General features: G+C 55.5%; 6 protein-coding genes across 6 annotated transcripts; 3 read left to right on the top strand and 3 right to left on the bottom strand.

The window, feature by feature from the left end:
* Positions 1 to 2426: 2426 nt before the first annotated feature.
* Positions 2427 to 3992, top strand: B0H18DRAFT_83365 (uncharacterized protein). Its single transcript, XM_048039429.1, has 8 exons — positions 2427 to 2650; positions 2721 to 2798; positions 2917 to 3076; positions 3181 to 3240; positions 3320 to 3393; positions 3450 to 3600; positions 3670 to 3729; positions 3793 to 3992. Exons 1-8 carry the CDS (start codon positions 2546 to 2548, stop codon positions 3798 to 3800), a joined length of 696 nt encoding a protein of 231 aa, XP_047896654.1. The 5' UTR covers positions 2427 to 2545; the 3' UTR covers positions 3801 to 3992.
* A 1073-nt stretch (positions 3993 to 5065) lies between these two features.
* B0H18DRAFT_1102621 (uncharacterized protein) lies at positions 5066 to 6644 on the bottom strand (the record flags this gene model as incomplete). Its single annotated transcript, XM_048032556.1, has 2 exons — positions 5066 to 5532; positions 5594 to 6644. 2 exons carry the CDS (start codon positions 6642 to 6644, stop codon positions 5066 to 5068), a joined length of 1518 nt encoding a protein of 505 aa, XP_047896653.1.
* Positions 6645 to 11958: 5314 nt separating this feature from the next.
* B0H18DRAFT_1116235 (uncharacterized protein) lies at positions 11959 to 13650 on the bottom strand (the record flags this gene model as incomplete). Its single annotated transcript, XM_048033390.1, has 3 exons — positions 11959 to 12410; positions 12472 to 13573; positions 13630 to 13650. 3 exons carry the CDS (start codon positions 13648 to 13650, stop codon positions 11959 to 11961), a joined length of 1575 nt encoding a protein of 524 aa, XP_047896652.1.
* A 774-nt stretch (positions 13651 to 14424) lies between these two features.
* Positions 14425 to 15742, bottom strand: B0H18DRAFT_989180 (uncharacterized protein; the record flags this gene model as incomplete). The annotated part of the gene is given in 6 exon segments (XM_048044946.1): positions 14425 to 14455; positions 14510 to 14600; positions 14816 to 15064; positions 15119 to 15199; positions 15212 to 15378; positions 15432 to 15742. Coding segments are annotated over 4 exon segments (518 nt in total), but the record flags the coding sequence as incomplete, so codon positions are not given.
* A 2742-nt stretch (positions 15743 to 18484) lies between these two features.
* B0H18DRAFT_989175 (uncharacterized protein) lies at positions 18485 to 19097 on the top strand. The gene is made up of 3 exons (XM_048044945.1): positions 18485 to 18541; positions 18596 to 18730; positions 18808 to 19097. Exons 1-3 carry the CDS (start codon positions 18508 to 18510, stop codon positions 18996 to 18998), a joined length of 360 nt encoding a protein of 119 aa, XP_047896650.1. The 5' UTR covers positions 18485 to 18507; the 3' UTR covers positions 18999 to 19097.
* Positions 19098 to 19495: 398 nt separating this feature from the next.
* On the top strand, positions 19496 to 20778 carry B0H18DRAFT_989174 (uncharacterized protein). Its single transcript, XM_048044944.1, has 5 exons — positions 19496 to 19755; positions 19816 to 20122; positions 20164 to 20303; positions 20359 to 20493; positions 20557 to 20778. Exons 1-5 carry the CDS (start codon positions 19749 to 19751, stop codon positions 20670 to 20672), a joined length of 705 nt encoding a protein of 234 aa, XP_047896649.1. The 5' UTR covers positions 19496 to 19748; the 3' UTR covers positions 20673 to 20778.
* The last annotated feature ends 5491 nt before the right edge of the window (positions 20779 to 26269 follow it).

The following is a 26269-nucleotide window of genomic DNA, read 5'->3' as shown; positions in this document are numbered from 1 at the left end:
CCGCTCCGCCCTGCATGCACTCGCAGGACGCCCGGACGATCGTCCTCCTCTTCTCGACGGTTCAGACATTGGTGGTCGCCGAAGAGCCGCCCAGGAGCGTCATGGGATTTACTCGTCGGCGTTGTCGTGGTCCAGAGCGCGATCAAGTGCCTGATCTTGATGCGCGCGAGCTGGTGCGCTTACACTCGGGAGAGGGTTCTACGTAGCTCGTGAACACATCTGAACGGCCTCTATTCATGGTTCAGGGGTTCAGAGTGCATGCAGCGTTAGATGACAGGTCGCCGGGATGATCTGAGATATGCGTGCCTGTCTTTGCGCCCGGATTTTCACGCCATACGGTCGACCATCGCTTTTGACCGTATTCAGAGGCGGACGACAAGTTAACGTCGGCCTCGCTGCATCGAGAAGCCTGTTGATCAAATCAATACATCGCGAAGATCTGTCTGTTCAAGAAGCCGTCAGGGAAGGACACATACTAGCGAGCACGGACCTGTCCACGATGATCCGGAATCTGCGCATCATCCTCATACAGCTGAAGTCGTAAGTTTCCCTGCACCTGTCATTGAAAAGATCACGCAACCGCGGGTTGATGGTCCTTTGGGACAATGCATTCGCTGGAAAACCAGAGATCTGAATTACCGCAGCTGCAAGACGTTACTGAGCGCGTACCGAATCGGGTCCGACGGCGTGACAGACTTGAGCAGTTATAGTTCTTGAACGGAGACGAGACGCACAGTAGGATAACTTAGGACCCATTCGGCTCCGAGATCCGCACGCTATTAACTGTGCGACAGAGTGAGACACGTCGCATGCGCCCGGCGGGAGCGCGATGAGGCCTTCGCGACGTCCGCTCAGGCACATCCACAACCAGGATGCCAGGAGACCGAGCGGGTGAGCGGTGAAGAAGGGAACGCAGGTGACCTACCGAGAATTGGGGCTCAGCGTGGGATGTCTGCAGAGTGATCGTGGAGAGAGACGTACCAAGACAGGAAAAGGATTCAGCGGTCGGCCCAGGCTGCGTAACGCACTAGACAATGTCCCGCTTAAGAATGACGACCAAGAGGCCTGCGGACAGTGTCAGCGACGGGTGAAAGTCACGTCCGGTGAATCTGCAACATACCGACGAGGTTCATGGAGCATGATAATGGGGCCTACGATTTGGCCATGAACGGCCATACGGACGTGCGGATGAACAGACATCAATTTGATCAAATGGTCTAGATATGTAGTGCGTTAGTTCCATATCGCAGTCGAGGGGAGTACACGTACCTGGACCACGTTGGCCTATGGTACACGAGCAAAACAAGATAGACATACTTGCCACCATCACGACGAGGAAAGCTTGTCGAAGCTCGATCTGCGATGTATGAATGTATGTCGAGGACGTGGTAGACGACTCGATGTTCTCGTGGGTCGTGATATCAACGTGTCTGGGTGCGACGCGAGACTTGGAGGATGTGCCTAGGGCATGTGAATCTGATTAGACGAGGAACAATCTCAGAACGAAAGACACATACAGTGGAGGATGTTTGTTCTTTCGTGGTGGTCGTAGTTCGAAACAACGCATTCACCCGATCTCCTTGTCCCGCACGGAGCGGGCGCTGTACCATATCAGAGCCTGGTGGTTGTCGCAAGCGGGAGGACTGGGCATGCGTCGAGGAATGAGATGCGCGCCCGCGGTTTCCTTCGTCGATTAAAGTTCATCGGCGACATGTTGATGTGAGAATAGATGTTTGGTGAGATCCCTGCTAGTGTGGCGTTCGAGAACATGGGAAGTGACTAGCCAGACCATCGTTCTGCCTCCAGAGGACATAAGTGAGGGATGCGGGAAGCAGTGGCGAGTTACTTACAGGGAGGTCGGTCATGAAGCGCTAGGTTATTATGCTCGTACAGGACCAGTAAAGTACCTCGGTTGGCCTAAGAAACGTTATGCCCCTGCGTGGCTAGGTGCGAGGAGCCGCGTGGCTGAGGACTAAGGCAGCTTCAAGCTCGTGTTGCGACATTGCAACCAAACAGATCGCAGTAACTGTATCGCACCGCGTATGCCCTGCTGGTACAAAGTGTGAGGTGTGCGGATAGTATGGGGCTACGTGCAGGCGCACACGAGACAGCGCGAAATCGATCGAAGATACCAGTGGCGTTGGACCAAAAAAAAACGCAAGAACTCATGTGCTCGTCACGGTTCCTGCATATCCTGCATATAATTTTGGACAGAAGCAGACTCACCACACGAACGACCACAAGGGTCTCTATTTGATCACATCACGTATACCCAGGTACCCTGTATCGCCACGCTCCGCTTATAATACCGGCAGATGCAGATGCAGCACAGTTCTCGCGCTCTGGGCCTCAGGTGGTAGACCACATATGCAGCCGGTCGCTTTAGCTCAACGACGGACCCCTCGAGCAGTTAAAGACATCAGGCGTCGGGTTTGAAGCGTTTAACAGAGAGATCGTGACTAGGGGGGCTCAGAGGCGTGATCCAGTTGGAGCGCGAGTTGTGTTGGCAGAGTGCTTAGAAAATCAACGTTCAAACGTTCATGCAATGGTGGACGTCGAGAGCAAAGCAAAACCGTCGCGCACTGGTGAAAATAGGCCGAGATTCTTCCGGCCGGCGCCTCCGCTGCTCTCGCTGCTCGATCACCCACTGGCAAGCATCGTCTTTGACTCGATAGGTCGATGGCTAACGCGTCACAATGACGGTTCGCACTCGCTTGCAGCTGCCAGCTACTCACATAATCCAGAGGATCAACATCCCGATCAAGCGACACTTACGGCTAGACGCTCCCCATGACAAGGTGAGCTGGCCCCCGCGCGTCCAACCACCCGTTCAGCCCACCATGATCACATCCATTCTAAAGGTGACCCCATTCCCTTTTTGACGGCTTTATTCTCCTTCTGCGATGTATTGAACAGTCCGTATGCGTGTCACGGGGTCTGTCTTCGTGTTCCAAGAGCTCAACACGGCCGGGCGGTCGGCTCTTCTTTAAGTGCCACGCTGGCTGGCAATACTGCAACATGAAACAGGTGGATCGGAGGGGGAGGGATAGCGGAAGAAGCAATGCCGATATTGTAGGTGAGTGATCACTGCGAGTATGCAATCAAGCCGTATGCATCACTGCTGATTGGTACACGTCCAAATTTGATCACTGTGTCGCAAACGTGACGGGGAGTTTCCAGCTTCGTCGGATTACGGGAGCGAGCTCTGCGACTGTATGCGTCACGGTTGCTTTATCTCAGGTGCGATTCAACTTCTAGGGCACTCGTTTTGTCGCTCAGTCATGCCGTTCGCACGCAATATTCAATCAATAGCTTCTAGCCGTCTACGTACTGTCCCGCGATACGAGTGGTAGCGACTCGGAGCAAACACTCCGAGGAGGTATACCCGACCTCGTAGGTGCTACGGACAAGACATTCACACAGGTCTGACGCACGCGGGATACTCAAAGAAAGCGACGTACTCCTCGTCGGGCAGAGTTACCTGTCCCCTTCGTTCCAATCTCCGCGGCGTTACTACATTTCCCATCAACGTCCGGACAGCGGGGTCACCTGCGCGTGACGCGAGCATTCCATGTATCGTCCTGTGCGACGTGCATGCTGGTGAGGATCGCATCCTTCACGCATGGCGGTTTCATGACATACGCGCTCACCTGTGTGTTCTCCAAGCAGGCGAGGGTTCTCGACACTGCGGAGTTCTAAGATTCACTGACATTGAACCTGTGCTCACAAGTAAGTACTGGCATCGACGCACCTGTCTTTCATGTCGCTAGTCTTGACGTCGCGGCCTCGCAGCTGCGTGACTCCAACTATCGGCTCCTGGTTGTGACCGCCGTTCATCCCGCTTCGAGCGAGAAGGGGCTCGCTCGGCGCATCCCCAACTACAGGAATGGACGTAGGAGATGATCCAGGGAAGTGGCGGCCGCATCTCGGTCAATGTACTCCCGTGACGTACCTCGTGTTGGCTAGGTGCAGTACCAGTCCAATCGCTCGTTGCTCAGTGAACCTCACTACTCCAACAGCCAATCTATCTTTGTAGATTTCTCCGTACGACATCACAGCGTACACGCCCGACGTGTTCGCCGTCGCTTTGAAGGCGGTCCACCTCGCGTCGAGTGCATGTAAAGACCTGACTTTGTGCTGTCAGAGTCCGGTCAGTGACGACGCGGTGAAGGTGCAGCAATATCCCCATTGCGCAACCGAGCCATCGAATCGAAAATCGCTGGTCATCAGACGGCAACGTACGGTATGGTCGCCATATCCAGCGAAGATCTAGCAGGTGCGTCTACAAGCGCTTCCACGGCTTCTCGAGAGCTCTACCTCATTAGTTGCATAGTACGTCTATCACTCAGAGTGTTGGCACAATCGCTTGGCGGGCTTGGGGCCAGCAGTGCTCCGCCTGATCGACGATATCGACGTCTCGATGCGCACGTAGCCTCGCGGAAGGTTCTTCGGCGAGGCAACTCGCGCTCGCCACTCCCGGAGGGCTCTCACTCGGTAATCGCTCACCGCTGACTCCCTGGACATTTTGACGTCTACGCCATTTGCTCGCGCCAAGCATGTTGAGGCTCCTTCCTTAGCACCGTTATGCAGTAGATACGTACTAATCAGCATCCCGATGAATCGAAGTACACTTTATTTGTTCGTGGCGGCGGGGAAGTCCGATACAGTCGATGTACAGTACATCCGGCCATCGTCCAAGCACAATACATTTCAGCCATCGTAGCAAGCATGAGTCAATCGAGACAGTAACCATACCGATCCCGGGTCACCTCCGTACCAAAGCCAAACTGTCCCTCTAATGAGTCGGCCGATAGTGGTAGATAAAATGGAGTCAAATGAGCCCTTGTGAACGACCGGTCCCTCGCATCGACCCGCACTCCGTACGGGCAGTGATGATGTCTCGTTGCCGCCACCTCCGTCTGTACTGACCGGCTAACCTGCTACGTCTTCGGCATGAGGACTCCTGGGCATTGCTGGATGAATGAACGGGAAACAAGAGTTAGACAGACGTGTGCCATGTGTGCACACGAGCTCACTCACATTTGCAATATCAATAGCTACTTCATCACAGCCAGGTGATGGCGACTATGCCACGGGCAACCCATGGCTGCAATATGCCATGGAACATGGTCTGGAGCTGCTGACCGATGCTGTCCAGATCGATGCCGTCCACATGCAACCTGGTCTGCCAGTGACGGGTCAGAGGCGCCAGCACGATCTTCACCTCGACATCCTGCAATGCATCGAAGTATGGCTGGCTCACGACCTCGTGCAGGCCCCGCAGGTCGAGCCCCTCGAGGACAACACCGAGCTGCTCAGGCTCGAGAATGCTGTCGCCGACGGGAACTCGAACTTTGACCTTGATGTACTCGAGATGACGGCTTCGGACGGTGGAAAATATGCCGTGCAACTCGTTCATTGCTTTGGTCCACACCGCGCGAGGCCCCTGGTCTTTGGCCACGCGTTCGATGAGTTGTAGCTCGAAGCTCCAGGATCGCAAGGCGGTGTTTTGCAACACACTTCCGTGAACACCTAGTGCATTGTGCATGTGCATTAGTGGCAAAGCCTGTAAGCAAGACAAAGGGACTCTTACTACGGCCATAATTGAAACCGTTACTTAGACGGAAACTGATCAACGACGTCCCCGCGGTTTCGAGGAGTTTGTTAAGGGGGATCTGTGCCATGGAGGCAACCTCGGGGCTGACTGTCAGATCCGCAAGTGAGGTGCAGAGACCTGAGTGCATCATCCAGTCAGAGAACATCGCCATGCGTTCATCGTTCAAGTTGACGTCAAGGTATCGAAGACGCATGTGAGGTGGTGGCTGAGATAATGAAGCTCCCGCGTAGCTGGCAGCACCTTGCTGAGCGAAATAAACATACAACGTGAGATCGGTAAGCTGAGGGAAGGCAGACACAATCCGCCGCAGCTGCGTGATGTTGTTCAGTCCGCAGTTCCGAAGTGTCAATGATTTGACAGACTCGAACCTCGACAGGGCGAGGAAGAAATCCGTGTGGACGAAACAAAGTCTTGCACGGTAGATGTGAAGGTTGTGTACACAAGGCATCAGACTAGCGAGCGCGGATGGTAGCGCTTGCAAGAAGTGATTGTCACTATTGTTCTTGTTTCTACGCTGCGGGGATTCCATGCTTCCGTCTTCGTTCGAGTCCCTCTTGTCCTTGAGAATCTCGAAAAATGCATCCCACTGCTCGTTTGCCACCAGCTCGCATGTGCTCGCGAGCCACTGCTTGAGACGTGGTGACGCGTAACACTGCTTGAACAGCAGGTTGTAGCTTGTGCGGCTGCGAATCTCGATGGTGTGGTAGAGCTTGTGCATCGCTCGAGGGTACCATGCTGCGCAGACCAGCGCCGCGACAGTCAATTTGGGAGGATCCATCACGTCGATGATGATCTCGAAGACCTCGAGCGGGATGCGAGCGGAGAGGGCCAGCGACAGGGTACCTTGAAAACGAGCGTCCTTCCAGCATCCGGTGGCGATCTGTTCTCCACTGTAGAGCTCCTCGACGCTCCATTCATCGGCGCTGAATTCCTCATTGCTCCGTTCATCGGCACTCGATCCCGCGTCATTCTGTTCATCGGCACTGCTCTGACCGACAACAATACGATCGTCGGCACTCAATCGCATGACTTGTGCGTGTGAGACGTCCTCGGAGGAAGGAAGAAGATACTAAGTGAACGGCACATCAGTCGGATATCGGGATCATCATGGACAGAAGACGACCGACGCTAGGCTGGAGATCGGACATCTTTTTGTGGCACTTGCACCCTGTAGTAAGGCTGAGGCTATACACGACGTGGATGTGAGGGGAACCGCAGCCTGCCGTGGGCGGAGGAGTAAGGGGGTTGGGGGCACAATTAGTGAGGGGGCCTCGAGGATGCAGCGAGGCTATGTATACTAGTATCCAGTGTGCGAGAGTTTGATGAGCCGCACGGTGACTGCCGCGACCGGGATCTTTCGGGCTACGGCCAGGAATCGTCGACGCGCCACCTGTCCCGGATATGAGTGTGGGTGGACACGAAGGGGCGGCATAATCCGCTCGTCCCGCGCCTCCCCACGCCCGCAGAAGTGTATCTCGCGCTAAGGACCAGCAAGACCGAGTCCCGTCTTCGCCATGTCTACTCGTACGACCGCGTCAACGTTCTCTTTTCTCGCACGCTCGGATTCTCAGTTGCGCATCGGCCGTCGGTCTCGTATAGGTGTCCTGGGGTTATTCGCCTCACGCTCTGTACAACGGCTTATAACAAATATATTTGTCTGTGAATACTGAATTGTCCGCATTCCACGACACGAAGTTGCAACACACGGCTCACTGCGAGGTCCACCAGATACTTGGTACACATTTACATGCGATGTATGCGGTATTCGATGTCATCCCGGTGCGAGAAACTGCTGCCGGAGTTGAAACATTGAAGTCGAGGGGGCTCCCCGATCATCTCTCATACTGGGCTAATCGCGATGAGGAAGCTCGACTTCCCTGTGAAAAACGTTACTCAGTCCCTTGAGTGCGGGAGGACTGTAAGGACGAGTGCGTACCGCGCGAACGAACTGCGATCATGCAAGAGAGCGATCTCGGTACCTGCCAGCAGACGACGAAGATCTACGTGCTGATGACGTACCATCCCACTCTCGTCGAACGCACGCTCCATCGCACATAGGCCTGCTGCATCGAGTAGGTGTTACCGCTAATGGGTCACGGGAGCCCTCTCCGGTCGTGTCACTCACTGACGAAGGGTCGAATCAGCGTCCGGGACATTCCCCGGAGGTTCAGCACGATAGCAAAGTGATCAACACTTACCGACTATCCACATAACTCGCTGCTGGGCACGGGTACCCCATTCGCGTGGCAAAGCTTGTAGAGCACCACCACTCGATTTGCGACATCCCGCTCGCGTCTGCGGAAGTCAGTCTGTGTCCTTCCCCCTGGATGTCTTCCGTCCGTGCATGGCCTCTTTCCGTATGTTCAAGAATGCTCAGCTCGATCTGTTTTGATATGTAACCTTGGGCTGTACGTAGTCCGTCACTCCTCGCGACGGCCTGCTGATCGGCGTATCGTCAAATCGACTAAAATGCAGTCCGCGCGTCAGTCCCCTGCAAGATCGAATCCCACCCATTTCTCACCTGTCCGCACAACGGCGTGAACATCGTCGCGCCCACACACCCAACCTCAAAGATCTAGCCACACCAACCCGCGCCGCAAGATCTACGTACTAAGCGGTCATTGCCGTGACGAGCTCCATACATGCACTCACCGGACGCTCGGGCTATCGTCCTCAGCTTCCCGCCCGTTCAGAGGTGCGAACAGAACTTTCCGGGAGCGTCGCGGGGCTTCAACGTAAGTCCTCGTTGGCACTGAATGATCCAGAATGCGGCCCAACACCCGATCTCGGTGCGCACGAGCTGGCGGCTTGGAGGAGGTCGCTACGAGCTGTTGCACATTTGGACGGTCGCGCCGGGTGACCCAGGGTACAGAGGAATGTGATGTCGGAGTGCTGTAATGCAGCGAGGATCTTAAACACGAATTGGGTCAGCGTCCGAACTTCCCGACGTGCAATAGAAAGATGTGCTTCACCAGATTCCGAACAGTATGAGTGTCCGGGAAAGGAAGGCCCCGCTGCATCGAGAGGTCTGTTGACACTGATAGGCGCGACGCGCCGCAAGGATGTGGCTGTTTAATACACCGTCAGATATACCGTCAAACGGTTGAAAGAATGACACATACTGGCGAGCACCGACCTCCCAGTAATGGTAGGAGTATCTGCGCACATCGTCCCCATCGACCTAAAGTCGAGAAAACACTGATCTACGACGGACATTCCAATGATGCAGGCTTGTCAGAACGACGCGCGTCATGATTGTGTGGCAAAGCGCAAGACATCAAGGCCAGACGGGAAGGATATTCGAGGCATGTGTAACAACACCACCGGATCGGATTCAGCAACGTGACGAACCGAATAGCAGCAGGGTTTCAATGGAGTGGGAACGCACATGAACGGAATCCGTACGCCTCAGAAGTCGCGCGTAACACACCGCGCGGCCAAAGGAGAGAAGAAGCGCGGGCAGATGCCTTCGTTTACGGCGAGGAGGGCACGATGCGGTCAGCTCGAGCGTGGTCGAGTCAGGTCTTGTCGGGCAGAAACAGTGTGCGGCACCGCTCAGACGATATGCCGAAGCTGGTGTGGTCGAGAACCACGACGTGTTGAGGGCTGTACGGACGTGGCGTGAGGACACAAAGTAAAACAATGCCGTGACAACCGTACTGACCAGCGTCGAGGCGTAAGTCGCTCAAGCCTCAGGCGCGACGAGATGTGTGGACGCGAACCAGGGTCGCCGACGGCATGTAGGCTGCAGTTGCTACCCGCCTGACAGGATTATAGCCCGAGTTCTGCGAGTCACTAAGTAAGCCGGTGGGGGCAGCGAGAGCAGCGGAGAGCAGGATCGAAGAGAAGGTCGTCGGTCGCGCCGAGGAGCAACCTTCAGTCGGCGCCACCGTAGTCGGCCCGTGACGCCGAGCCTCCTGCTGACTGCAGAAGCGCTTTCTGCACTGTCTTGAACACCCTCTCACTGTTCTTTGAATACCGTCAAAGTCTCAGCACGCATCACGCAACGCCCTCGAAAACCATGTCGTCCAGCCAGACGCGCAATGCATACACAACTTGCTAAATGGATGCACGTCCGCGCGGGACTCGACTCGCGCGCATCCTCCGCAACCGTTGCACCCTCCGCCGACTGACAGTTACTCATGCATCTCTCCGGGTCTTGTTCCAGTGAGCACGCCTCCGTTGCGCATATCCCGTAATTATTACATGGGAGAAGGACACATGCTCGGCAGTTCTGTCCGCCGCGTTGTATGACGAGAAGGCGCGGTGCCATGGCGAGTAGCTCATCGTGTAAGCTTGAACGAGACGAAGACAGCGGAAGGCCGAAGTTGTCACTGGTAAGTACTAAACCTCTGCGTCTCGGTGGGCATGGCTCATCGTCCGGTAGTGTGGCAGACTCCTTTTCAGAGCTGAGTTCGTCGCCGAACGAGTGTCTATTGCACACATGACATCGCAGTGGATGCTTGAGCACGGCCAGCACCGCTCTTCGTCCCATATGGTACTCTAATCCCGGAGATCCTTATCTATTTTTGTCTCTTGCAGCTAGTGCACGCTCCCTGTTTCTTTCTGCCCGGGAGATTGTGCGCGATTTTTGCCCTCCTCGATGCATTGCTACGTCTAGCGGCTCTTGGTACTCAGGTGATCCAAAATCGTGACGCGATGCCTATTCTGCACCTCCGTGAACTGCCCTGCAGCGCAAATGGCGTCGCGACCTTGCCCAAGGCAAGGTGAGTATCTGCCACGTCTCCGACTTCACGTGAATCCCATTCCGTCCGTCAGTATGGGACACTCCAGCGGCAGTTGCGGTCAACGTGTTTGCAGGGAAGTTCCTCACCTGCCTACCGGTGCTACTTTCCTCGCGGATACGCGTTATAACAGTTTCGGCTACAGAGGCACGCAGTAGTCATGTGGAACTCTTCCTGTTCATCAGGTGAGAACTGCTTACTTGCTTGATGCCTCACTGACCCGCCGTCATTCTAGCATGCCCGTCTCAATCCTCGTAGACGCGTTCTTGCACTATCTCGGCTCCCGCATCAATCCTGTCCTGTATCGGTACAAACGCCGACCAATGCATCTCAAGAGAGCCTATGACCCACCGTGTTTTCTTAGCAGCACGGTCGGCGACGACACAGCGGACCTGGATTTCTCTCATACGGGACTGGTGAGTTCCAGACGACGTTGTATCTTTACGGGATTCCTCGCATATACAGCTCGATCGAGGAGCCTAAGTCCTACTGTGTCCTCGAACTTGTCATTGCAGGGGCACTCGCTCGCCCACGATGAGCCCGTATATCGCAGCCCGTAAAGGTATAATGCGTCAAGGCGATACAGGCGTCCTGTTCTTGGGTTCCAGGACCCTATCCACGCACCTGTTGAGCTCAGCTGGTTGCCTCTCGAGACATCCTGATCGCGTTCGCCCGGTGGTGCCTCTGGGTCCGTCGACAGTGAGATGATGGGCCTGACGTGCGACATATATAATGACTGTCTCTCTCCCTAGGGTCTTCCATACTAGACGTCTCCCTGCGGTTCGCGACTCCGTGAGTGTCTTATTCAAAACAGACAAAATCTACGCAGTACTCCCTCGTCTCGGAACCTCGGGCTCCATCACCTTCAACAACTGGTTGCTAATCAAGCCTCTCGCCGCTCTCACGAAAGCGCCTCTGGTATCGACCCTAGCAAAGCCCCCGTCACGCCTGCCTGCACGAATCCGTCGACGATCTGCGTCCATGCCAACTCGGTCTCAGCCACGCGTTGCTCCCGCTAGGTCTCATGAACCCTCTGGCCGTCCGCGTACTGTTACGAATCTGGAACATTTTTGGACCAGTTCGACATCTCTACTGTCGGCGACCTGCGCGTACGTTTTGAACATGGACATAATGATACGAAACAAGATACAATACGTCTGATCGTAGCGATAGAGAGGTCCGATACCGTCGCATGTAGATACCCTCGAGCCCAAGTCGTCGATAATGTGTAGTAGTACATCCAGTCATCGTCCAAGCGCAGCACGTCTCAGTCATCGCAGGACGCGCGAGTCAATGCAGACAGTTACCATACCGAATCCGAGTCAGTGTCATACCAGAGCCAAGCCAACTGTCCCTCTAATGAGAGTCGGCCCATAAATTAAATGGAGGGAGGCGACCGCTTGTGACCGTCCGATTCCCTCGCATCGACCTGCGCTCCATGACGATGCCTCGTTGCCACCACCTCCGTCTGTACCGATCGGATGGCGTGCCGCGTCTTCGGCATGAGGATACCTGGGTATTGCTGAATGGCTGAATGGGAGACAAGCGTGAGACAGACGCGTGTGTGTGCACACGGGCTCACTCACATTGACAATATCAAATGCGCCTCCAGGTTGCGGTGACTATGCCACGGTCAGACCATGGCTGTAATATGCTATGGAACATGGCCTGGAGCTTCTGAATAATGCCGTCCACATCCGACTTGGTCTGATGGGACCCAGGGTACAGGTGTATCTCCGCATTGACATCCTTCAATGTGTCGAAGAATGGCTGACTCATGACCTCGTGCAGGCCCCGCAGGTTGAGCTTCTCGAGGACAGCGCTTGGCTCCTCAGACTCGAGAATGCTGTCGCCGGCGTCAACGTCAACGGCGAACTTGATGTGCTCCAGCTGACGGCTTCGGACGGTGGATAATATGCCGTGTAACCTACCCGCCGCTCTGGTCCATGCCGCGCGAAGCCCCTCGTCTTCGGGCATGTATCTGGTGCCATGCAGTGCGAAGTCCAAGGATTGCAAGGCGGTGTTTTGCAGCAGGTTTCCGTGAGTCACTACATTGTGCATGTGCATCAGTGATGAAATCTGTACGCTTGAAGACGAAGGCAGTCTTACGGTCATCTTCGTCATAGAGCCCCTCGCAGAAACGGGACAATGATGCCCCCGCCGTTTTGAGGAGCTGGTTAAGGGATGACTGTGTCGTGGGGAAATCATATGGTGACACGATTGTCAGATTTGCAAGTGAGGTGCAGAGGTCTGAGCGCGCCATCCAGTCAAGGAACACCACCATGTGTTCATCATCCACGCGGACGTCAAGGTGTCGAAGACGCATGTGAGGTGGTGCCCCAAATAGTGAGGCTCCCGCGTAACTCGCAGCACCTCGCTGAGCAAAGAAAATAAATTCCATCGTGAGATTTGTGAGTTGGGGGAAGGCAGACACAATCCGCCGCAGCTGCGTGACGTTGTTCAGTCGGCACATGGAGAGCGTCAGCGACTTGACAGACTCGAACCTCGACAGGGCGGAGAAGAAATCCGTGCGGAAGAAACGAAGTCTTGCATTGCAGATGCGAAGGATGCGTAGACGAGGCATCAGACCAGCGAGCGCGGACGGTAGTGCTTGTAAGAAGGATTTGTCACTCCTGCTCTTGTTTCTACGCTGCGGGGATTCCACGCTCCCGTCTTTGTCCTCACCCTTTTCCTGGGCCTTAAGGTTGTTCATGTGCACGTCTCTATAGGGATCCCACTGCTCGTCTACCGTCAGCTCGCATGTGCTCGCGAGCCACTGTTTGACGCGTGGTGATGCGTGACACTGCTTAAACAGCAGGTTGTAGCTTGTGCGGCTGCGAATCACGATGGTGTAGTAGAGATTGTGCATCGCTCGAGGGTACCATGCTGTGCAGACCAGCGCCGCGACGGTCAATGTGGGAGGATCCATTTCGTCGATGGTGAGCCTAAAGACCTCGAGCGGGATGCGAGCGGAGAGGGCCAGCGGCAGGGTGCCTTGAAGCCGGGCGTTCCACCAGGGTATGAATTCCCGCTTCTTGCGGTGATCCTCATAAATCCGTGCATAGCTGGATTCCTCATTGCTCTGTTCATCGGCACTCGGTCCCTGGTCAATCTGTTCATCGGCAAGGCCCTGACCGACATCAATGTGATCGTCGGCACTCCGTCGCACGACTTGTGCGTGTGAGGCATCCTCGGGGGCAGGGGGAAGATGCTAGGTGAACGGCGCGTCAGCCGAATCGGGATCATCATGGACAGAAGACGACCGACGGTAGGCTGGAGATCGGGCATCTGGGCACTCGTACACCGTACGGCGTGGATGTATGCGCTATGAGGGGAGGTGCAGCCGCGAGCGGAGGAGTGGTGGGGTGGGGGCGCAAGTGGCAAGGGGGCGTCGAGGATGTACCGAAGCCATGCATGTATATGAGCGCTTTGGAAGAGCTGTACATGTGTGCGAGAGTTTGATGCGCCGCACAGGGACTGCCGCGACCGAGGCCTTCCATGCCATGACCGGCAGTCATGCTGCCAGCATTAGTCGTCGACGCGTCACAGATACTGCCCAGATATTACTGCTCGAGGGACGTGAGCCCACTGAGCGGTGGCCCGCCTGAGTACAGTGTCATTGTGCGATGCAGGAGGCCGTGACAATGGTCGTCAGTCCAGGCCCCTAACCCTAACTGCGTTCTTCACGGCCCCAGTCTGAGTCTGCGCCTGCTTGCCACCGCTCCCCTCGAGCGGTGTCGGCCACTCCATGCAGCATTCACTAGCACCAATATCCAACCTGATATCCATTCCCATTGTTACATGTGAGCTGAATACGTCTTCGACGAGACGGTGCTCAGTCTCCTCGCCACATCCCGAAGACCCTTTCAACATGAGCGGACGGCATACGCACCTTAGAAAGTGGTGTTTGTATGCGCAGGGCCAAATTTCATGCTTGTGGGTGTTGATATCAAGCAACAGAAGCCGAGATATGGCCCTCTGCACTCGTTCGCCTACTAGTATGTGCATTTTTCCCCGTAAAATTACACCGTAGTAGTGCACTAGCGCACCAGTCACACACCACGTTCACCAGCAGGCTCTCACCTACATTATCCTGAACGAAAATAATCAGTCATGATGGCTTTGAACTGGAGACCCAATAACGTACCGTAACCAGTGTTGGGACTCACGATTGACCTCGATGGGGCAATGTATGACCCTGTCTACGCGAGAAGGGTCGGAACATTCGCTAGGAAAGTCTAGGAAGACAGCAAGTCAGTACCGAGCGAGTGGATCATGAAGATACAGCAGACTAGACACCTACGAGCAGACGTGCTAATGACGGACCACCCCACTCTCGTGGAACATTGACCGGACTCGGATCGCGCGAAGGCCTACCGCCATGTCGGAGGCTCACTCTAAACGCCATCACTAGCTCGGTCAGACAGTCGCTCTTTGAGAACGTGCTACTTACCGATGAAAAGACAAGGGACCGCGTCCCGTACACTGTCAAGAGGGATATCCCGAAGGCAAAGCGGCTCGGACTACCGCTCGTCTGCGGGCCACACGACTCGTGTTTGAGCACACGGACCTCGTCGTATAGCCAAACTCGCTGCGCACAGCTGGTCGCTTTCAAGCAGCTCCGTTCACGTTGCCGGAGCGGTACATGTGAAGCCTCATCAACCGGATCGGCGCCTCGGTGGCGTCCGAGTCCTCTCTGGCTCTGTCGCACAAGCTCAGCCCGACCGCTCTCGAATGGGGAACACGAGCTACTCACCGCAACATTGGTCTTCGACGACGGTATGCTGATTGAGTACCTCCTCACATCTACGGGAGTACCCTTCGCGCTGATCCTCCCGCTCGTCCAGACATTGGGGGTCGCCGACCGGGCTGCCTGGGAGCGTCGCGGGTGTTCAGGTCCCCTCGGTGCTGCTGTTCCTACGTACGGCCAAACACCTGATGCCGATGTGCGGGCTGGCTGCCTTGAACTGCGGTGAGGGCGCTGCGTAGCCCGAGAACGCGTCCAGACGATCGAACCTGGATCGAACGTCACGGGTACGGTATGGATCTGACAGTGGCGAGTGACTCACCGAACGACGGGTCCTCCGAGCCTCTGACGGTACCCTGTTTCCAGCTCTGAGCTACAGTAAAATCTCTCTCGCGTCGCATGTTTCGCCTCATCTGTGGCTTTCGGGTCCCCGGGTGTAGGTCTGTAGGCTGCGGAGCATCGCGGGTTGCAGTGGATACCTGGGTGAGTCGCCTAGTGGTGGAGTAGCTCACGATTTGGAGGGAGGAGGAGGATCCGGAGAGGAATCCATTGATGTTCAGTTAGTGCGAGGTACAATATGTACGCCGTCAGAGTTGAGTTTGCTGGACATCGAGATCGGAGGAGGGAGCAAACCACCGTTCGCGAAGCCGCCGTGGTCAGCCACGCCGAGGTTCTTCCGGCCGAGCGCCTGTTCTTGCCCCGAAATTTGAACACCCTCTCAACGTTCTTTGTGTGTATCGCGCGACGCCCTCAGAATGCTGCGTTAATTCCGCAACCATCGCATAGGAGAAGGATACGTACTCGCCAGTTCTGTTCGCGTCCTGTGGCGAGAGGACGGGACCATGGGCGAGTAGCTAGCTCGTCGTATAAGCTTGAACGAGACGAAAATAGCGGAAGGCCGGATGTCTGTCAGGTGAGTAACCTCTGCTTCTCAGTTGACATAGCTCATCGTGCGGTAGTGCATCAGATTCATTCTCGGAGCGTAGTTCGTCGCCAAACGAGTGCACGGCGTGTCCGAGTCTGCCACTCATCTCATCTCACTGTACCATTTAAAAGGTCGTGGCTCGAGCGGCGTATTGAGGCTCGAGCAGTTCAGTAGGGAAGCATCTGCAGTCAAACAACAGGTGCGAATGCGACGCCTCACCCAACTTCGGCCTTCTCACCTTCGTCATGCTCGATCTCAAGCGTCTCTTTCGACGCATCGCGCGACCAGAAGCCCGTGCGGCAAGCGAGCTCTCCCCCATCTACGTCTGCGAATGGATGCCGGGTCATATCCTTATCTCAAGGCTGTCCGTGACAGCTCAGGCCGGCTTCGGCTCCCAGCGCGCACTACCGTGCGCCGGTCGTGGATATCCGCCCTCGCGCGCGCGTCGAACATAGGCTCGGCTCGTAAAAATAAGGCGAGGTGAGCGGTGCTTCTATCCGGTGAAGTGCGAGTCCTAAGTCTTCTTAGGCAGCCCGGGAAGCGGAAGGAGCCTCAAGGTCTACGGAGTCGATGACGGCCGTCGTTTCCAGTGGAGAAGCACCTGGCGGGCCAGGCGAATCGTCGACGTTGTCAGGAGGGTAAGCCAGTGTTCCTTTATACCGATCGTGTACTCACCTTTGTGTCCTAAAGTGAGGCGTGGAACCGGAGTGTGGCTAATCGGTGAATATATGGTCCTGGGGCATCGTGGCCAGCGAGCTGCTCACCGGAGAGGTGCGTTCTCGTCAGACATCTCATGTCTACACAAATCTTAAAGCGTGGTGCAAAGCTCTTGGAAGTGTTCATTCCAGCACGCAGAGTAACGTAGGCAAATCGCGCGATGATGCTTTATCGCATATAGGATGCCGAAGGCGCGTGTAGGTACCTGGTTGATCTAGTACGAGGGTACGCCTATCTTGTTCTTTGTACATTGACACGTCCTGACGGTTCTCTCAGATGCTCTCAGAGTACCCAAACGAGCGGATGGTCATCGCCAGTATCGTTAAGTATCCGGGCTTTGACCACCCTATGTGTTGACATATGGGGGTGGTTCACGCTGCTTCGGTGTCATGTCGCCCCTTGACACGGCACCAGGGGCATCAAGTGAGAATATGTCTTGCGGAAACGTGAACGAGGCATGTTATTGCGTAACCTGATCGCGTTTCTACGCTGATATGCACCACATGCAGCCATTAGGACCGTCATTCCTCTCAACGCTGAGAGCCTACCCTCTCGCTCCGCAAACACCGCGCCTCTTGAAAGGGCCGGAAGTCATGAAAGGCGTCGATTCAAAGCGGAGTGCAGTGAACAGGATGTGCATCTCGACAACGTCGACGACACCTGCGTCTGACGATATGGTCCATATGGTATAGCATACTTAGGTGCGTTGTGACATCCCAGTCATGCGAGACGTGCATGCTGGGGATGACAGCGTGTATATCCCAATGATACAGGACATCGGCTTGTACATATATTAATGCCTCGCCACCCTCGAACTCCGTTTATCGAGGCCGTGCGCTGGATCCACGGACCGAATAGCTGTCGCGGTGGTGCCGCAACCCGTAGGTGTGTTTCCGTAAGAGGAAATCGCTCTGTCCACTTTGTCCGTGGATATAAGGTTTCGTCACCCTCCTTCGCGCGTCCCTAGACGCCTATGTTCGGATGGAGGGGGCGTGGCGAGGATCGGTGCTCTCGTCGCCTCCCACTATCATGGGGGTCGTGTTCGCTTCAGCATGGCTCGCGTTTCTCAGCACTATTTTCTTGACGGCCTTTGTCAGCCCAGAGCCGGTTTCAGCGTTCGTCACAACCAATTCTGCAAGGTGAGTCTTAGAAATCCATACGGTTTGTCACCGTTGAATGTCGCTGACGTTCAATCCCAGGAACACCTTCCGTGAACTCAAAGACACAGCGCAAGATGGAATGAACGGTGCGCTTGCACCCGCCTGTCAATGCATACTGAACCGTAAGCGATGCCACAGATGTTGTGATTGACCCCGGTCTACGACTTGATGACTCCGAAACGCTCAGTCAATTCTGGAAAGACGCACTGTCGCTTGGTCAGCGCGGCCAGGATTACGCAGATTCCCTGATTTACGACGCTGCCCACAAGGCGGATCCGACTACTGCCGTGCGACTTCACGGCATCCAAAACACCCTGCAAGCCATAATCCATGGCACGGAAGACCTGAAAGCGCTGATCGTCACACAAGTCCACGACGAATCGTTTGACGATTTCCAGCGTGGTATAGAGAACATCCTGGCGAACATCTTGGAGGAGTTGAAAGACCGGTTCCCTCCGCCTTATCATGCCCCGAACCACGCAGAGCGGGAGGGCAATGTGACACTGGTCGTCAACATCACAGAGGAGGCCCTAATCAGGTTTGGCGTGGAACATGGGATGTCGGAGGAGGAAGTCAGGGTGCGCCTTGACCCGATTATGAAGAACGTCGAAGAGGTCATCGTTGCCATCGGTCAGTCGTCGTATCGTCTCACATCGTCGGGATCTCACATTGTACCATTGCCAGGTGATTTGGCGGAACAACACCCGTACTTGCTCGAGACCTTGCTCGTCTCGGGTGTCATGCTCATCATCCCTGAATCCTGGTTCCTTCGCCCACTGCTCCGACTCTTCGGGATGTCCCCCGAAGGTCCCGTCCAAGGTAAGAGTCAACCTCTTCACCGTCTCGATGCGATTGGACGAGGACATGCTATCCCCACATCGTTGACCTGTTCACAGGTTCCGTGGTGGCTTGGGCCCAGCGCACGTTCTTTGGCGGAACTATCCCGAAGGGGAGTTGGTTCTCGTATCTGCAACGCGCAGCTATGGGTCACTGGGCGCGGAAATCGATCAAGAAGACCATCCTCGGTTCTATCTTGGGTGGCATTGGGCTCATTGGCGCCATATTCGCCAGCTGTGGCTGTGTCTGAGATCGCTCAGGTTCCATTATCTCAAGCGCGGTATATGCGGCCCGACTACAGTGACCCGTACCATACAAGAAGAGTCGTGCATGTTCTTGCAATTAGAGGTTGGGTTCATTGAGCCACGCAGTTGAAATGCCGCGTTCGTCAGCTTCCCAGACTCACAAAGTGGCCGCTCGGTGCGTATGTAGCATGCGAGCGCATACAAACGGGGATGGGGGCGATATCCTCGGAGTCGAGGTACACTACTTGTTTCGCGTTCTCGCTAGCCTAAGGTTGCGTGAGCCAAGTAACGTCGGGCGTACGTAGTCTCTTAGTCGAGGACAGCAGAGCACGCGCCATCATGATCCTTGTCCGGAGGCAGAGTCGCCACACCCAGGTGCGTCGTCCGTATCAGGAAGGCATATTAATGCTTCTGTTGTCTGCGGAAATAAGGTTCCGTCGACGTGAGCTTCCTTCGTGCGTCCCTTGACGCCCAGCTCCTCGTATTTGAGCTGAAGGGCGTGGCGGAAATGAGATCCCTTCTTGTCACCACCCACCATCATGCGTGTCGTATTCGCCTCAGCTTGGTTCGCGCTCCTCAGCACCACCCTGCTAACCGTCCTCTTCGGTGCCGAGCCGGTATCAGGATTGAGCTTAGCGAACCTTGGGAGGTAAGCATTTCTGGTTCGTCTTCGCGGGCGTCGGATGCCACTGATAAACGATAACAGCAACATATTTGGCGGATAAAAAGACGCTGTTGACAAAGCGCACGATGGCATGAACAGTACGTCTGCGTCCATTCAATGACTGCTTTGTTTGCGCGTGAGGCTCAGCGGCTGTACAGAGGCGCTTTCTGACGCCATTCATCATCTGGGCGAGCTCGACACTCCAGAACAATTCTGGGAGCATATGCTTTCACTCGGCCATCATGCTCAGGACTACGCTGCGTCTCTCGTCCACGAAGCTGTGCAAGAGGTTGACGCGACCGCCGTCGCCCAGCTACGCCAATTTCAATACGTGATACAGGTAGTCGTCTCTGACACCGAGGACCTGAAAGAGGTCATTGCACAAGCGGGAGACAAGCCATTCGACGAGATTCAGCATGGTATCGAGAAGGTATTCGCCGACCTTCTAGAGCAGTTGAAGGGGCAGTTCCCCCACCCGACCAAGCGCCGGACCATGCAGAACGCAGAGGCAACGTGTCTCTAGTCATCCGCAAAGCAGAAGAGGCCTTTATCAGGTTAAGCGTGCAGGATGGGATGTCGGAGATGCAGCTTCGGACGCATCTCGACCCGATCATGAAGCATGTCGAGGATATCGTCGTTACTATCGGTTAGTCTACCTCGTCGTGCGTCCTACCCTACGTCGCGATCTCATATCTTGCCAGGGGACTTGGTGGAACAACATCCGGTCTTGCTCGAGACCTTGATTGTCTCCGGCATCATGCTCACCATCCCAGAGTCGTGGCTCCTACGTCCTCTGTTCAGGCTCTTCGGCATGTCCACTGAGGGCCCCGTTGCAGGTACGGACGAGCGTCGTCATCTTGTACGAGAATACAGTATGCTCACATCGTTGGTCTTCGCAGGTTCCGCGGCGGCTTGGGCTCAGCGCCGCTTTTACGGCGCATACATCCCGAAGGGCAGTTGGCTCTCGCACCTGCAGCGCGCAGGCATGAAGGGCGCGTCCCGGTGGATCTGGTGAAGAAAGCCGTAGGCGGTTGCATTCTGGCTGGCGGCTTGTTCGCGGGAGCCTGAGATCGCGCGGCACTTATTTGTTATTATCCATTGCCTGATGTAGTGTATGTGGGCCTACTTGTAAATCGCACAACAACTGTATTCGGATTCAAACCGATGCTACCACGGAATAGACCTCGATATCAGGAGTCTCACTGGCAGCGCACACCCCCTATGTAGGGTGAAGTGGCGCTGGCCGGGGCTGAAGACGTCGATGAGTCTGTCAGGGATACGAGCACGGCGCGCGTGCACGCGTCTCTAGCGGACATGTTCGGCGATGTGCAAAGTCACCGCCATAAGGATTGACGAGCGTGCGACGAATCATACTTTGACGTGCGGATCGCTCATGGACAGAGGTGACGGTGTTCGCGGCGTGGCCAGTGTGGTGTCATTAGAGCCGCTGAAAGCGTACGTATGTCAGTGAAACCCGGAACCACAGGGATCGTATGCGCTTGCCTCGAGGTGATGTTGCTATCCACGGGGTTTGCGGTCGGGTCATAGGTCTCTACGGAGTGTTGGTCGTCCAGCAATTCCCGGACGTACCTTTCCATGTTCAGTCTGCGTTCACAGCAGAGCCGAGCATGAGCGAGTGCGTCTCCGCTCGGTAGGAGAGACGATTAACTCACAAGCCGCCTGTGCAAGATCGACGTAAGTGCCTGTTGCCGCGAAGTTCCTCCCTGAAAGCGCTCACCGGACGCCTGGACGACTTTCCCTCGTCTTCCCGCCCGTCCGGATTGGCGTCGCCGACAGAGCTGTGAGCGTCGCGTGGTAGGCCATGACTGGCATGAGAGCGTAAGTCGATGCATCGAAGCCAGGTACTTGGGCTTGAGTCGGAGGTGCTGTGTCCGAGAGATCGATGAGCCACATAGCTCACTGCCGTAGGTGAGACACTGCATACCGTTATTTGCCAGTCACACTGCCAGTGTTCGTCAAAGCGCCACATTAGTCTCGGCGTGACGACATGTAGCTTGGTGTGTGGTCGTGCCAACGCAAGAAGGTCCCGGTGAGGAGGACCCCGTCCCTAATCCTAATTGCATTCTCGCGAGGTAGATTGCACCGATGACGGAAGCGGTCGCTAGTACTTGTTCTTGGGCGTTGTCCTGCGTATTCTGTACTGTTCCCTGAAGGTCGGCCCAGTAAACCGTGGTGATGCCTACTCACAGATCGGAGAGTGAGGTGTTCGGAGTACACAGGTAAACGCACGAAACGACCGTCGGACGTAGGCTATGCAACACTCAAGCGGGTAGTTAAAATCAGGATAGCGACGACCATCCAGGTCTCTGGTGCCCGATGATGACGCGTCGTATTTACACTGAAAGGAATCAGCCGACGCTACGTAGCCCGTGAAGCAAGTCGAACTCACTGTAGCTGAGCGGATGCCCTACATCGTGCCGCTCCTCAGGGCCCCGCGTGTGAGCCAACCTCTACCCTTCCGCCGGTTCCACGGTTCAGTCGTCGATGAGCGAGTGGCTCAACGGCCTCACAATCCGGTACAGGACACAAACTTGTGGTCGATCACTCCGATGGGTTGCAGGCCCTGACAACCGTCTTGAATAGCAACAGACGTTATCGAAGGGGGCGTATCAGGCGGATGTGAGAGAGCGTTGGTCGATGGAGACTGAGTCGGTCGACGGTCACGATGGTCGTCTGTGCGCACCCGCCGAGCTCAGGCTTCTTCCGAGCTCCTCTCGTTGTGAGCTATTGCATGGATGCCTCGACGCCCTATAGTTGCGGTGACTCGGGGTATTTCAATCGACAAAACTGTGGTCGTTCCAGAGCGTCATGGTAGTGAGTACCGACGAGCAAAGCCAGCGTGCGCTAGGCTGCCCCGCCGATATTCCCCGACCGCTTCCTCTCTCGTCTCAGCCACAGTCCCGTCGCTCCTGTCCCTCCTCCAGAACCATCCCTGATGCACCTGCCGGGCGATAAGCTGGGTCCACTACCATCGACCTTCCTCGTTCTCTTCACCGGTGAATATGATTACATCCCACGCCTTCCGTGTTTGCTGGGCCTGGGCGAGGCTCAAATTGACGAAGCGTTCTGCGAGAAGATGCGGCACCGTGGAAACTTAACGCATATATGCACACAGCCCTCGATGAGAGCGTGATATAAATGTACGAAAGGGACAACAGGAGCAAAGTGGAAGGGAAATCGTGCGTCAGGTACTTAAGTAGATTCTGCTTACTTGCGGGAATGACACGTCGCCGTCAGCCTGGTGTGTCTCAGTGGCGCGTAAATTCAAAATTGATCCAGTTGTCTGTGTGAACTATCGACAAGCATTTGTGAGGTCAGTCGATAGGAGACGTTCCAGCTGGCCTCTGTCATGACCATCAGGTGCGCTGTTTGCACATTAAACCATCGTTCGACCATTTACCGATCGTGCAGATCTCTCCGTGATACCGTCCTGTCGTTCCTACTTGCAACAGTCGATTTAGTCATCCCAGTTGGTACGGACGCACGTTACCTCCAGGAACACTGACAGGCTGGTTGTACACTTACAGTGAGTAGCTCTCATTGCGCGACCTAAGCCTCTCGCTCAAACATCGCCTACACCGTCCCGGCTTCCTATACTAGCAAACTGATGCATGCGTCCGGTGAGTGCCCAGACCCTACGCCGACGTCGACGATGCCTCACCATTAGCGCGCCCTTTTACTCTGCCAGATTACACGACGGCGACCTTTCCGGGGTTCATGTGCTCAGGGGAGTTGGTCGAGTCATTGTTCGATGAGACGGCAATCTGCACGCCCGACAGCATCTTAAAGGCCGTGAACCCTCTCAGGAGACTCCCGGTGTGTACCCTCCGCACATTGTCAACGACGTAAAGCAGTGACCAGCAGGTGTACCGGACCTCATATATCATTTATAGCTGCCTTGAACTCCCCGATGACTCGAGCCGGACGTACATACGATGCTCGAGAAAGGCGATGTATTCCGATTTTTGTCAAGCAGAGGTACTTATGCGCTTCCTCACCCGAGGTCACTCCGCTGCGTTGCTAAGCGTCCCATCGGACAGTGAACCCATCTCTGTGTGCCGCCCGCATCCAATGCTCGCCATGCGACGTCTATGCTGGTGAGCATCGGAAGCAGGTGTGCGTGGCGGTTCGCGTCGCCCACGCTCATTGTTGCTCTCCAGGTGACAGTTCTTGATGCTCCGGAACCTGTGGGGTACACTGACAATGAACTTACGCTCACAGGTGCCAAAGTCGACGAGCCTGTGCACGCCGCCGCTGGGCTCATACCGCGGCTACCTGAATTCCGCCGGCAGCTCCTGTTCGCGAGAGCCCTTTCCGTCTCAATTCGAGCGAGAAGAGGCTAGTTCAGCGCATCCCCGTATCAGCAAAGAGGTCAACAGCAAGCGATCGAAGCAGCATCACCGTCCTGGTCGACCGGGCAATCCCATAGCTCAAACATTCTCAAGACGCATGGGGTCCGTCACCCCAGATGTCGGTGTACAAGTACTTAAAAGATGGAGAGACAGGGCGGAAAAGGCCGTGTTCGCGACATCATCCCGTCGCACTACGACTTCGACGAGACTGACTCCTCCAGATCCAGCAGTACGTAGATGTGACATGTATATAAATCAGCATCCAAAAAATCAAATACACTTCTGATATCGTAGCAGCCGGAAAGCGTAGTATAGAACCGTGGGCCCTCAGCACCCGGCGGTTCATATTCTAGACACACATGTATCGTACATTCAACCATATCCAGACAAGTCACCGTTTGTCCGCTGTAGTGGTATGGATCGATCGAAAAGGTCACACAGCTGAGACCAATGTCCATGTCCCTCGTCCCTTCGAATTGGTCGCACGCGGTCTCCCATAGCACACTTCCACCCTAATCCGACGGCATCGCGGGAGCCAGACGAATGTCAGTAGGTATAGGGGCGGACTCTCGTTCTCAAATGGGGGGAGACTGCAAATGAACGCGCCAGTCATTCCGAGTCGCGTGACGGGGTGCAACAGACGGGTGGACGCGACCTTGGTTCCCGACGTCAAGTAGACGGCACTTACTTATTCTCGGTGTGCACGGCATCACAAGCGCTACCAATCGCTAGGCCGGGGTACACGAGAGCAGCGGGACAGTAAGTCACAGAGGAGGTCAGCGGTCGTGTTGGTCGACGTCCAGAGCAACGGAGAGCAACCTGTACGTCAGCGACGCCACCGTGTCTGCCCCGCCGAGATTCTTCCGAGTGTCTCTCCGCCACAAGAGCGACGGGGAGCTTACATCGAGCACTTCTGTTCTCACAACTCCAGCAAGCTCTCGTTTGAATTGCACTCTGACCTGGCTGGATGCTCGATACACCACTAGTCGACGCATATCAGCGGAATTTCGTCCGCACACGCTAGCCACCGGCAGACACTCCTTCGCTAAACAACTCGGGCGGATTTTAGGTCTCCTACGGTCCTGTTCCGCCATTGCACATGACTGTGCTGCTCGCTCTCAACGATCTTGGACTAGACGAGGGATCTCGACTCGACGGCTCGAATGTTCTCTGCAGTCTTTGACGAGAAGACGCGGTGTCATGGCCGACTCGGAGCAATGATACGTCCAACTTGATGACAGCCTGAGACGGTTCTCGAGGCGGACAATGCCAGATGCTTGGACAAAACGGGGAGTAGGTGAGTAGGCTTTTGATCACAGCGCGTATGACCCGGCGTTGTGACACCACTCTCCTTCATGCGCGTCCGCGCACCCAGACTGGACGAGAGCAACGTGCTGACTGCGTTCAGTGACGAAATGTACCGTGGTCGGGTTCCCGTACAGGGGCGGCCGGTAGCTTGATCGTACCTCTTTGGAGACTTGCGAGTCGCGACAGCGACGAAGCGAGCGGGACGGCGGGAAGAACGGATAATAGGTGCCAGTGAGCAAGTTCTAACTGATTATGTTCAACGGACTCCTTGATGCGTCTTCCTGTCGCACAGCACGTCTCCACAAGTTAAGGAAGATCGTCGTAGATATATGCACATGGTTAGTGCTGGTCCTCGCTGGATACGTGCTCAGCGGGAGATAGCTCATCTTCCGAAGTTCCAGCCACCCGGATCCGCTGTCTAATGTACGTACTGGGTTCGAGGCATTCACTACAAATGAAGGCAACGCGTACCCAGAACTGTTCTGGGGCTGTAAACCGATCAATACCACCTACAATTCTGGGATCTCCGCAGATTCGTGAGGGAGGAACGGCGTCGTGGCCTAGCTCCGAGATAAGTATATCTCTCCCGTCTTCCAGCCACTATCGGCTCGTTCCTACAGCTCAGCGACGATGGGGCCGAACGCGCGAACGCATATATGCGGATGTAGAACTCGTGTCTTCCCGCTAATTCATTTTTTCGATCAGGAAACGGTTGTTGTTACTGACTTTGACGACGAGCCCGCAGCCTCCCAAGATCGCATATAGGTCACTGGCGTCGAAGGCGAGCCGCGACTTGTTCTGTCTGAAGGCTGATTCTCAACAGTGAGCCAGGCGCAACACCCATAAAATCTCCCGTATCTGCTGAGTGCGAGGATGGTCAGCTTGATGCTCACTCACTGAACCTCGTCGTGCTCATACCTTTTCTCCTAGA

Source organism: Fomitopsis serialis (genome assembly GCF_022376445.1).
Source record: "Fomitopsis serialis strain Sig1Antser10 chromosome Unknown B0H18scaffold_13, whole genome shotgun sequence".
Lineage (NCBI taxonomy): Eukaryota > Fungi > Basidiomycota > Agaricomycetes > Polyporales > Fomitopsidaceae > Fomitopsis > Fomitopsis serialis.
The sequence above is the reverse complement of the archived record's forward strand: the minus strand, read 5'-3'. Positions and strand labels throughout refer to the sequence as shown.

Excerpts from the sequence above, each read along its gene's own strand:
- B0H18DRAFT_83365 (XM_048039429.1), top strand. The coding sequence starts at position 2,546 with ATGGTGGACGTCGAGAGCAAAGCAAAACCGTCGCGCACTGGTGAAAAT. Across the intron at positions 3,077-3,180 it reads AAGCAATGCCGATATTGTAG|CTTCGTCGGATTACGGGAGC; the intron begins GTGAGTGATCAC and ends GGGAGTTTCCAG. Across the intron at positions 3,241-3,319 it reads TCACGGTTGCTTTATCTCAG|CCGTCTACGTACTGTCCCGC; the intron begins GTGCGATTCAAC and ends AATAGCTTCTAG.
- B0H18DRAFT_989175 (XM_048044945.1), top strand. The coding sequence starts at position 18,508 with ATGAAGAACGTCGAAGAGGTCATCGTTGCCATCG. Across the intron at positions 18,542-18,595 it reads AGAGGTCATCGTTGCCATCG|GTGATTTGGCGGAACAACAC; the intron begins GTCAGTCGTCGT and ends TACCATTGCCAG. Across the intron at positions 18,731-18,807 it reads CCCCGAAGGTCCCGTCCAAG|GTTCCGTGGTGGCTTGGGCC; the intron begins GTAAGAGTCAAC and ends ACCTGTTCACAG.
- B0H18DRAFT_989174 (XM_048044944.1), top strand. Across the intron at positions 20,123-20,163 it reads CTAGAGCAGTTGAAGGGGCA|AGGCAACGTGTCTCTAGTCA; the intron begins GTTCCCCCACCC and ends TGCAGAACGCAG. Across the intron at positions 20,494-20,556 it reads CACTGAGGGCCCCGTTGCAG|GTTCCGCGGCGGCTTGGGCT; the intron begins GTACGGACGAGC and ends TGGTCTTCGCAG.